General features: G+C 37.3%; 1 protein-coding gene across 2 annotated transcripts in view; it reads right to left on the reverse strand.

The window, feature by feature from the left end:
- The window catches only part of PIK3C3 (phosphatidylinositol 3-kinase catalytic subunit type 3), a 67,106-nt gene that overhangs the window by 30,767 nt on the left and 23,744 nt on the right, over positions 1-12,595 (reverse strand). For both annotated transcript variants that reach the window (XM_038170664.2, XM_038170663.2), the window contains 7 exons: positions 11,089-11,194; positions 10,142-10,258; positions 9,005-9,136; positions 6,806-6,934; positions 6,384-6,453; positions 5,682-5,746; positions 1,431-1,515 (listed from right to left, as the gene is read on the reverse strand). In XM_038170664.2, the coding sequence (XP_038026592.1) occupies positions 1,431-1,515; positions 5,682-5,746; positions 6,384-6,453; positions 6,806-6,934; positions 9,005-9,136; positions 10,142-10,258; positions 11,089-11,194 (704 nt within the window). The remainder of the gene's footprint in view (positions 1-1,430; positions 1,516-5,681; positions 5,747-6,383; positions 6,454-6,805; positions 6,935-9,004; positions 9,137-10,141; positions 10,259-11,088; positions 11,195-12,595) is intronic.

Below are 12,595 nucleotides of genomic sequence, written 5' to 3' on the forward strand. Positions count from 1 at the left end.
GACCTCAGCCGCTCCTCACATGTCTTCCCCCCTAGGCCCTTCACCATCTTTGTCACCCTCCTCTGGAGGCTTTCCAACAGTTTAATGTCCTTTTTGTACTGTGGTGCCCAGAACTGCACACAGTACTCGAGGTGAGGTCGCACCAACGCAGAGTAGAGGGACAATCACTTCCCTCGACCGACTAACAATGCCATGCTAACGTGCACATTTTGAACTCTAGATACTTACAAAACCCATGAACAAGCGTTAGACGTTGATGTGAATTTGAATGGGTATGTATTTACAAGCTAAGCAGTAAGGCAGAAGGTGGTAAGTTATAACTAATGCAAACTGTTATATTTCTTCCACCCACTAACCAGAAAGGTTTAAATAAGTTTTAAGGATTGCACTGTCAGAAAGAACAGCAAAGCACAAGATGTGGTACAGCAACAACTGAATGACTTTTTTGATAGGATAAAGCTTTTTAATTTAATGCACAGCAAATGCAATGTTTTAACGTCAGCATCATTTTACTGAAGAAACACACAACTGCAACCTCCATGAAAAAGATGACTTTTTACAAAAACGAATTGAACTTTTCTACTTCAAATACTGATGATTCATTACTTTACATCTCCCCAGATGATGAATATCCCATGACGTGGAGGAAACAAAGGTAGAATTTATTTTTTTTGCTAGAAAGAAGAATGTACTTAACTTCTAATCTCCTTCAAGGAGAAGGAAAGAGGTCTGACGAAAGAAATAGTGTATCACATGTCTGACTCAAAAGTACTCTTTTCACTAGACAATGCCATTCCCTTTCAAGGGCTGTGAAGACTCCTTGAGCACAAGGGAAAACAAGCAAAATAATTTTACAATGCTCATAAAAGGCACTAAATGGAAAGAAAATCCTAGCTCTCATGTTCCTTTATCGCAAAAATCTGTGCATGGATGCTAATGACCAGGAAAAATAAAAAAATATGACCTCTAATTCCACCCTGAAACCTACAAGAAACATGAACTGGTACGTTGTTGAAGTCATGACAAATTAAAGATTAGCTTTTTGCTTATTAGAATCTGACAACTAGAAATGAAAATTTAATAGCAATAACAAGAAGGATTCATCTCCAGATTAAGGCACAAAGTAAACATATAGCCATCTAACTATCAAACATAAATTGCTATTACAGTCAATTGAGAAATACCTGACACTTAGTCGAATCTTGAGCAATTCAAACCTGCCCTAATGCTGACACTGAACATGACTGGTCTGCTGAATAAGTGTTAGAGCTCAATAGTGACATTAGTAAGATCTACAACAGGTATTCTCACTGTAGGTAAGGAACTATGCAGGTACTTGCTATCATTTAATCTTTAGCATCTCAATAGCTCACTGATCCCATCCCTTGTAATTCATGTCTGAAGTTATCAGTTGTAGGAGTTTAACTTACCACAGCTCTTAACATACGTGTCCATCACCTCTGCACTTATTCCATGAGGCCCAGTCTCACTCGGTGCGTGCTTTCTGAAGAAGTTCTGGAGGGAAAGTCATCAACATATTTAGTTACTACACATGATCTCAAATGTGATTCTTATACCTAGTAATCAAAGATTTAAAACAAGACCACAAATGCCCAGTAGTGTAAACAAACTAAGAATCATCCCCAGCGAACCCAGTGAGATCTAAATTTACTTCTATATTGCTATCTTTATATTATCTTAATCATCATATTCTTACACTCAGCAGAAAAAGATCAGAAATTCAAATTGAAATGTACTTCTTTAAAACAGCCTTAGAAGATCAGCAATACATTCAAGATTTACTTATTAATAAATATAAATACAAAAATACTTCCACAGGAACAGGTTTATGTGAGATTACAGAAACCATACAGGACTAAGTTCAGATCAGTAACTATGTTTGGGACACACCTTCTAACTTGTAAGGTTTAACATGATATGCCTCTATATTCTTCTATACAACTGAGTTTAAAAGTAAGATCTAAATCACTAAATGGTACGTAGATGAGGCCAAAACAGTCCTTCCCACTACTTAAAAAGACTGTTCTTCATGACCAAGATAAGATATGTAAGTTATATCTTAGCCTAAACATAAGATTATTGCACTGAACGAAAGTACAGGCATAAAAGCTAAGCAAGCACTAGAAGAGGAGCTTTCTATGTATCCACACAACAAATAACTGCCCTAATGAAACACTGAAATGAATTTCACAAAATAAAGAGGTGCTGAAAGCAGGTACCTTCTGACTATTTAAGTAAGTTTTGCATGAAAAGCAGCCCTGTTATAAATGGAAAAAGCTTTAATTGCCTTTGTTTACACAGGAGCAAGCACTTCAAAGACATGTTGAAGAAGCTGACAGTAGAAAGATTCTGTTGCCCTATACAGAGTTAGGAGCTGGATTCAATGATACTTGTGCATCCCTTCCCTTTGGATACTCTATGATTCTTATAAATGAAACCTATAAAAGCAATGCGGAACAAAAATCGTAACTGTTTAATAGCGTGGTAGAAAATTCTAGTTCCAGTGCTCCAAAACTTTGGACAATGTATGTTAAAAAACAACTTCAGAGAATCCAAATGGCAAGCTGTGCGGAGTGGAACACAAACCCTCAAAAACACAAAACTAAAATCAAGATTATTAACGTAAGTTAAGTAATATTCAAACGTCAAAATTTTTTTTTCTCTCCTGCAGATCTGTATTATCAGTCCATATTAAATTACTTGCTTTGAAACTTCAAAAGACTTTTTTTTTTTCATTTTCAGATACAGTCAATTTTCATTAGAACACCTGTGATGCAAACAAACATTTACAAAAACAACAGAATAAACTTTCACCACACTCAGTGCTCGTTTAATTTTTACTCCTTGGCCTACAATGCACAGCTATTTTATCATGCTTCACAGCACAGGAGATCTGGGTTCTGTAATGTATTTTGTTATTACTCTGCGAAGTAATCTCAGATTACATTTCTTTTTGTTGTCTTGTCTATTTAGATCAGTGGTTCCTCAAAGGAAGAATTGCTCCATATGTCTGCAGAGCAATCAACAGTGAGGCACCTATCTTAGGTTGGAACAGGATGTTATAATTGCAAAATAACAATTTCACGTTCATTTCTAAATGCATTATTCTATGAAAATATGGAATAGAATATAGATAGTAAGATTCTAAGATCACAAAGGACTGCAGAGAAGACAGCACTTCAGAAACTGTATGATGACTGACAGTGTAATCACAGAATTGAAGGGGTTGGAAGGGACCTCGAAAGATCATTGTGTCCAACGCCCCTGCCAAAGTAGGTTCCTTAGAGCAGGCTGCCCAGGTAGGCGCCCTGATGGGTCTTAAATATCTCTAGAGAATGAGACTCCACAACCTCCCTGGGCAGCCTGTTCCAGTGCTCTGTCACGCTCACCATGAAGAAATTCTTTCGTATGTTGGTGTGGAGCTTCCTGTGCTCTATCTTGTAACCATTACTCCTTGTCCTGTCCCTGCAAACCACTGAAAAGAGGTATAATTGTAGCTTATCAAAATCTTCACAGAAGTGAGAAGAAAAGTGTGCAACTTTATGTTGGTCACTGTCCAACTGGACAGAGCAGTGTTGTTTTTATTTGTATCTCCCTATTTTTAAATGTATAGTTAACAGAAGGATGTAACTATTTATTTTGACTCCCAGTTACTGCATTATGACCAAATGCAAGCTTCAGTATTAGCTATAAAAATGTGAAAAAAGGTAATGTAATGAACTAAATGCAACATAAATACGCTGAGTTGTCATTCAGAAGGTACTGTCACGGGTAATGTTGACCCAGACCTCTGGAGGTTACCTGGTCCAACTCCCCTGCTGTAGCAGAATACCCAGAGCACAGTGCTCAGGTTCACATCCAGGCAGCTCTTGAAGATCTCCAAGGAAGACTCCACAGGCTCTCAGCTTATTTCAGTGCTCTGTCACTATTTGCATCTATGTATCTTATATGGAAACTTGGTATATTTTATTTAGCTGTATTTATCCTGACCAACTAAGTAAACTCTGTAACCTAACTGGTGCTGTGCTTGAAGCTATCAGGAGTTGTATGTGTCATTATTCAATTACATATCCCTACTCAATCCTACTATAATCAAAGAAAGCTTGCTGCAAATCAATCACACACATCGACCACACATGGAAACAGATTTCAGATGTTACACAGATGAGCTATTTAGTTGTTTAAACTAGAAAGCATTAATACATGTTTGCTTTGACAAGGTGTCAAGCCTAGTGGCAGCTAGCAAATGTCACACCCATCTACAAAAAAGGCCAGAAGGAAGACCCAGGGAACTACAGGCCTGTCAGTCTGACTTTGGTGCCAGGGAAGCTCATGGAGCAGATCATCTTGAGTGCCATTACACAGCACATACAGGACAACCAGGTGATCAAGTCCAGTCTGCATGGGCTTATGGAAGCCCAGTCCTGCTTGATTAATCTGATCTCCTTCTATGACAAAGTGATGCACTTAGTGGATGAGGGAAAAGCTGTGGATGTGGTCTACCTTGACTTCAGTAAGGCTTTTGACACCATTTCCCACAGCATTCTCCTGGAGAAACTGACTGCTCATGGCTTGTGTAGGTGTATGCTTCGCTAGGTAAAAAAAACTGAGTAGCCAGGCCTGAAGAGTTGGGATGAATGAAGGTACATTCAGTTAGCAGCCGGTCACTAGTGTTGTGCCCTAGGGCTCAGTACTGGGGCCAGTTCTACCATATCTTTATCAGTGATCTGGACGAGGGGATTGAGTGCACCCTCAATAAGTTTTCAGACAACACCAAGTTAGGCACAAGTGTTGATCTGTTTGAGGGTAGGAAGGCTCTGCAGGAGGATCTGGATAGGCTGCACCAGTGAGCTGAGGCCAACTGTATGAAGTTCAACAAGGCCAAATGCCAGGTCCTGCACCTGGGGCACAACAACCCCCTGAAACACCACACAATGGAGGAAGAACGGCTGGAAAGCTGCCTGATGGAAAGGGACCAAGGGGTATGGGTCGATAGCCAGCTGAACACAAGCCTGCAGTGTGCTCAGGTGGCCAAGAAACAAACAGCATCCTGGTTTGCATCTGAAATAGAGTGGCCAGCAGGACCAGGGATGTGATTGTCCCTCTGTACTTAGTGCTGGTGAGGCTGCACCTCAAGAAGTGTTCAGTTTTGGGCCCCTCACTACAAGGAGGATACTGAGGTGCTGGAGCATGTCCAAAGAAGGGCATTGAAGTTGGTGAGGAGTCTGCAGAACAAGGCTTACAAGCAGTGGCTGAGGGAGCTGGGGTTGTTTAGCCTGGAGAAGAGGAGGCTCAGGGGACACCTTACAATGCTCTACAACTACCTCAAAGGAGCCTGTAGGCAGGGTGGGGTCAGTCTCTTCTCCCAAGCAACAATTTTCTCTTATCCTAAGTTGCCCAGGGGAAAGCCAGAACCTCAATATCATAAATGAGCTTCACTTTATGTCAACGATATTTCTGTTAGGTCATAAGATGATAGGTTATAGGATGATTTAAGTGTTTTCTAAAGCAAAAAATCTGATTTGTTTCAAGTTTTAATCTGTCTTCTAAACAGTAGGTAAAGATCATTTGAAAGACTGTAGAGACTGATGTGTGAGATTTAAGGCTGCAATTCATACTGTGTTATCAGTAGAAGACTTAAAGAACACATCATCACATACCTGTATACTTTCCTCAGTAGCAAGAACTTCTGCAACTGGCACTGACTGAATAAACTGCATGAAACCTGTGACACAAACCAAAAAATCTCCAGTGCATACAAGTTTGAAGCTACTCCAGAACCTTTTTATTAAAGGCCACTACTAACACATGGTTTCATTCAACTGCTTCTCTATAGTAAAAAAAAAATCCCTCGATTTTTCTCCAAAATTCAGTAGTTCTTTAACAAGTTTTAACTGCAAGTTGTCCCAATTTTCATGAAAAAGGAAATAAACCAGTCATTTTCTAAATGTTTATCCACAATGCATCTAAAAGCATCTAAGGTTCATTTTGTTTTGGTCTTTCCCCCCCGCCATCTTCCTGCAAAGGTCAATTAGAGCATTAACATGATTTGCCCAAGATCACATTGCAAGCTTGCACCAAAGATAATGCTGTAAATAGTCTAAATGACTGTCACGCATTTCAGAAGTTAATAACAGGTTTATTTTATGAAGGTATTTGAGTCACCTGTGGAATACCACAGCCACTCAACTTGTTTACTTCCACAACTTACAGTGGCACAGCATTTTCTAACACAAGCTCTTCTTTAGAATACTGTCTTAAGCAAAACATCTGTCATGAAAATACTATGTCACAACAGTCTAAGAACTGAAGGAGAAAATGATTCCCAATACTGTACTTTTAGAAAACCAAAGTATTCATACCGTGTTTTGTACTAGTTGCCAGCACTTTATAAGGTGTCAGCTTCAAATCCAGATTCTCTTTTCTTAACAGCTGGGAGTGGGGAGAAGAAAAAAAAAAGTGAAACAAACCGTTTTTTTTTTTTTTGTTTTTTTGTTTTTTTTTTTTTGTTTTTTAAACAGGAGGCACTGATCTACACAGTTCTTCATTGAAGTTAGTGATGTGTAAAAGCCAGTTTGCCAATTTTTTTAGTTTTTTTTTTTTTTTGATCTATACAGAATCTATGTCTGTCTATAAAGAAAAAAAGCCAAGTGAAGTCTGAAAACCCTGGTATGTGTTAGCAACATCAACAGCCATGTTAGCCACATGCACATTTTCTACCAGTCTTGCTCTTGACCAGAAGTATCAAGAACTTAGAACAACAACATGGGTAAGTAATTCTCACCTTATCCATGAGTGAAATAATCTGAAGAATAAGTTGATCTTGACGTAAGTCATCACCATGCTTAAAAATTACTGGATATTTACCTCCATCTTCTGTCTTGAAGAATAACTGAGCAGGCATTAAGGCACTCTGGAAAAGGAAATTTATTCCACTAAGCTCGTTCACAGAAAAGTTCACATTAATATCTTGCTACAGTGGATTCCTGAGACACAAATCCTTATTTACTGTATTATTAATTATACGTGAACTAGACAGGAATAAGATCATACTATACTGACATAAATTTCAATTAGAAAAAGGTTTAGAATAATCTTATTGGTTATATAGCACAACAGCAAGAACCAGAAGTCTCTTTATGTTCCTCAAATTCAGCAGTAAAAAAGCAATTCTAAAATTCTAAAAGCAGTTACCTACTGTCTAGTCAGACCATGTCATTTCCAGTTACCAAAACTGTGATCTAGGTATGTTTAAACAAAACAACACAAAAAAACCCCTCAGGTTCTCCACTGTTTACAGAAGAAAAAACAAACTAGAAGTACAAAGGATACATTCTTCCCCTGCATGCCACCCCATCCCTCACGCAACTGAAGAGGAAAGGACAGAAGGATTCAAACTTTGTTTGTATGCATGCAATTCCAACCAATGTAAAAAAGGTCACAACAAAACAAATTGTAACTGACGAGACCAAAAAGAGACAATTACAGGATAAACATTGAAGAAATGCTAGGGGCAAGTCATCTTAAACAATTAATTGCTTTCTTAATCTATTTAGTAAAAGAAAAAATGCCTTTTTACATTGCTGTTTGTGAAGAACAATTTGTTAGCTGTTTCTCTGAACAAAATGGATTGAAAGGGATCAATTACCTACATGAATTTCATCTATTGCAACTGACCAAGTTACTTCCCTCAAAGCAAAAAACAATTAAAAAAATCAATAATATGGTTTAATATTTTCACATGCAGTAAATGTTTCGAAAAAAAGTTTCATAAATAAAAGAAAAACAATTCTTTGAACAGTCATACAAAAGCTGCCACGTGATAACCAAGAGCACCAAAAATTAGTCATTCACCTCTGACTATTATTGTGTAGCACAGGATTATAGATTAAGTGGAAATGAGTAAGCATTCAGAATCAGGACAATCAAAACCATCTCTGACTTCAAAAGAAGTTTTAAGAGCATGGAATGGTAGATGGGTCCTCTTCTACGTAACTAATAGGTATATAAAGAAACAAGCCAAAGATGGAGAACCAAAGGTGGCAGAAAACTATCAAAAATGTTTAACTCTTATTTTTAAGTAAACAAAATTTATTGCATTTCACAAGTGATTCCCATAAAACTAGAAGGCATACATTTACAACCTACTAGAAATCATGGTTAACATTTGTTGCAACAGAAGCATGAACTTTTTTCCTCCCCCTCTTTTCTTTAAAAATAGCAGGGAACGCCTCCTGGTTAGAGGCCTGACTGATAAAAACACATTTTGGTCATCTTAAAACTAGATGGCTTGAAATTAAATTTATGATGAGCATGGGCTACTTACGTTCCAAGTAGCATGTAAAGCAAAAGAATTCAACCCTTTTAACAGCATACTGACTGTCCAATAACTATATTAAGGAATGGCTATGTAATTAGAAGCAACTGATCTGGTTCAATTTAAGAAGTTATTTATACTTGGGATAGATCATCTACATGGCAGTCCACAGCAACATAATGAAATGGACCACCTTATTTCCTCCTACTCCCTAGGAAATTAAGTTTCATTTTGCAGTACAATAATGTTAACATGTAGATTAAAAATCAAAACAGGTATGCTACATGTAAGATTTTAAACATAAGTGATGCTCCCTCTGGACACAGACTAAGATTCAGAGAAGTTCTGAACTAGGAAGCATTCAGCTACCTTGGAGACTGTCTCCGGCTTGTGAACCACTTACTCTAAAGAAGATTTGTGGATAACATTTCACCTTTTTCAAAAGTAGATTATAGTTATTTAATAAAGTATATCAGTCTTATAAAAGCTGCTGTGAATTTAGCACATTAATTTGAAATCAGCTTTAGAAAAAACAATCACTTTAAGAGCACATTACAATTAGATTTCTCCTTGACTACATCAGCCTCTTTCAATCTTTCAACTGGTATTGCTAAGCTTGGTGCTCATTAGATTTGTTTATATTTCAGCTATTCAGACATTATTTACCTTGAAGAGTGTGGCTTTTTCAGGGATTATCCCTTTAATTTTCACCTGAGGCTCCAGAGGAAGTGGAATAAGTTCCATATCCGCTAAATTCATCTTTTCATTATCTGCTAACAATGCCTGAAGCCTCTCATTCTGAAAGAAAAAGAAATCAAAATCTTGTGTCTTATCCCCCCTTCAACAAGCAAAACTATTAGGCATACATGAACAGTTAAAGACTTAACAGCAGATAACTGTTACTAATAAATCACCAGCTTCTTCAATTACTACTCCAAAGAATCAAGATTTCATTCTTAAAATGCAGTGAAAAAAATATTCTTTATATATAATAAGAACACAGATATAAGAATACCTGAGGTTGGTCCTGGTGGACACCAAGTTAAACATGGGCCAACAGCAGGTTAAGGGAGGTGCTCCTTCCTCTCTACTCAGCACTGATGAGGCCATGCCTAGCATATTGAGTCCAGTTCTGGGCTCCTCAGTACAAGAGACATGGACATATTGGAGAGTGTCCAACAGAGACCCACAGAAATCATCAGTAGACTGGACAACCTTTCCTAGGAAGAAAGGCTGAGAGATCTGGGATTTCTAAGTCCCAGAGAAGCTCAGGGGAGATTTTAATCCATGTATATTAATGCTTGACTGGAGGGTGCAAAGAACGTAGAGTCAGGTTCTTTACAAAGGTGCCCAGTGATGGCACAGCAGCCTTGGGCAAGCTGCTGTAGGCAGACTTGCAGGTAGGTAGGACAAAATGACCTTCAGAAGTGCCTTCCAACTTCAGCTGTTACGTGACTCTGTGATGATTCTCATATCACAACAAGTTCTGCTCCCTTCTCCTATCTTCTGCAACTTGCTCACCCTCAAATCACTACTTCTTCAATTATTTCTATACCTTACTTTAGCAAAAATACCCTGAGACATTTCTGAAGGCCTCTTTTCCTTTTCCATTTCTGAAGTTTCAGAACATTTAGTAACTTTAACCCATCTAATCCCTTCTTAGGGTTCTTTAAAATTAACTACAATTGTTACAGGATAGACAGACATCTGTTATACATTTAAGTAGTAAGAATTTTTAGCGAAAGGGTAACATTAATTTCTGGGAAGAATTTGACAATGTAAGTGTTCCAGTGCTTTATTTACCTTTTTCTTACGATTCCCGCTTTCACGCTGCACTGCTTTCATTACATGAACCAGGCGATCTACAAATGTCTGCTGGGCTGCCAACAATGAACGCATCACTCTGACAGATTTATCACCCTAAATGAATTAAAAGAAACAAAATTAGTTATTTGTTCCATAATTATTTTACTTAGAAATATTTTATTCTTTATTCTTACATCTTTGGGCTTTTAAGTTGTAAGTGAATAAAGACCTATTTCCTCCCAATTCAAAAGATGTTTTCTGTAAAGCATGGTCAGAATCACTAGAGCTCACAATCAATTATCTGACCTATCAGTTCACTTCAGTTTGATTCAACAATTTTAGATATGAACATTCATGCAGGAAAAAAAAAATGCTCACACAACCAAAATAAGGTAACAACAACAAGCACATGAAATACGTTATAAAGTGTTAAGAGTCAGATTTACATAGCATTCCTAAAATGGGAATTAATATGAAGTATAAGATTCACAGTCTTGCTTGATTTTAGTGCATCTAATATAATAAAATAAAAAAGCTTTTATGAATTTCAGTCTGTTTTTGCTTTTTTTCTCCTGTTGCTACAGCACCCTTTGCTGTTGGCATACAGAGCAACACAGCTTTTGGATTCAAAAGACAGGCCTCTTGTCTAAATTTGCACTGGTAGAGAAAGATTTCTAATAAAGAAATTATAAATGACACTAGACTGATCATACAAGGCATAGGATTTCAGAATCAGCATGTTAACGGGAGCAATAAACAAGACAGAGGAAAATGTTCTCGATTGTCGTTCTTTACTTTACCACAATCACTGAAAATTCAAACTGAACTTGAGCAGAAGCTTTCTAGATTTCAATACATGATATGACAAGCTGCCCTCCATCTAGACACTCGTGTCTTTTTAAAAGAAAAGAATCACCAAGTACTTCCTTACACAGAGGCATTACCTTTAGCAAAGCCTGACTAAATCTTCTCATCACATTTAAGTACATTTCATGAGTCTTTGGGTCCCTCTGCTGAGTGTCTTGGTCTTCACATTCCACTATTACATACCTGCAGCACAGAAACAATTCAAGTTATATTGTACTCTGACGCTGCGTAATCTGAGTGAAATAACTGCAGTCCTGTATTATACACTTGGAGCTAAAAATAAAGTTGTTCAAAATAAAGTTGTTCTTTGAATACTAGCTGAGCTCTTCAAAATCGCTTAGTCTTAAATACCCATTTGGATAGGGCAGCCTATAAAAGTTTGAGGTGCTTCACTTGAAGCAGTCAAACATCACTTAGACAGGACAGAAGTCTGAATCACAAGAACACTCCAAACAGGTACAGTGAGTACTCCACTACTACCCTCTACAGCCCAGAGATAAAATTGTTGCTGCAAACTTGCTGTTCAAGTACACCTTAAAAAAAAATCCTATCCTACTTGTTCCTTATTTTACCATTAGCAACAGTGGAAGAAACTGTGTTAATCCTGAAATAGCTCTGCAAAGGATACATTTCAAATGTAGTTTTCATTTCTAGAATCTGCCAGATAGTTACTGTCAATTTATTTTGATGTGCTAATTAGCAGTTTGGAAACACTTTTGTGCTTATTTCTGTTCACAGCACTGAAAAACAAAAAGTAGCTGTGCACAGATCTTCCTTCTGTTTACCAATATATTTCATAGCTTTACCCAGGCAAAACAACGCCACTTTAAAAAAAAAAAAAAAAGGTAGAGATTAGCAACTGTTTTCAAACACTGAATTTGGATTCAGAAGTGCTCTACATATTCAATAAACATGCTCACACTTCACACTAGTAACTAATTTTTTCTTTTTTTTGGACTTGTAACTTCTTTGCAGGTGAATGATTATAGGACAAGATTAGAGGTCTTGATTGCAGCTGAAAAAATGATGTTTCTTCTCCTTTACAGATCACTTTTCACATGGATAAAAGACCTTCTGTAAACAATCAGTAACGTCATATCTGGGGTCTTCTATAACTTCAGCTAGTGCTAAAGAATGCTGACAGCAGATGAGAATCAAATGAACACTACATAGATTGGCTTGGTGGTGGTGGCTGTTACATTTTAGTTTTAAACTGATTTTACATCAGCTTTATATGTTAAGAAATGAATGCCAAAACACCCTGGGTTCCAATATTAGCTGATAATCCAGAAATTGCTATCATAAAAGGGAGAACTAAGGAAATCACTTGTCAATAGATTAAGTTAAAAACAACTCCCTTGCTCTGTAACTCAAACCTCCTTCCTCCTGAAAAGAAGGGGCAAAGTAAGAAAGGCACGTCTGAAAGTAAATAGCTACAGACCTGCACATCCCTGGACTGTTTGGAAAGTTACAGACAGATATCCTGGAAAATTTCACTGCAGCTTTAGTGTACTTCTGACTAACTGATTTATTTATTTAAAGTTTTGGATGTAAAAAAATCTAAATTTTCTTTTTCACATTGAT

This window comes from Anas platyrhynchos, chromosome Z (genome assembly GCF_047663525.1).
Source record: "Anas platyrhynchos isolate ZD024472 breed Pekin duck chromosome Z, IASCAAS_PekinDuck_T2T, whole genome shotgun sequence".
Lineage (NCBI taxonomy): Eukaryota > Metazoa > Chordata > Aves > Anseriformes > Anatidae > Anas > Anas platyrhynchos.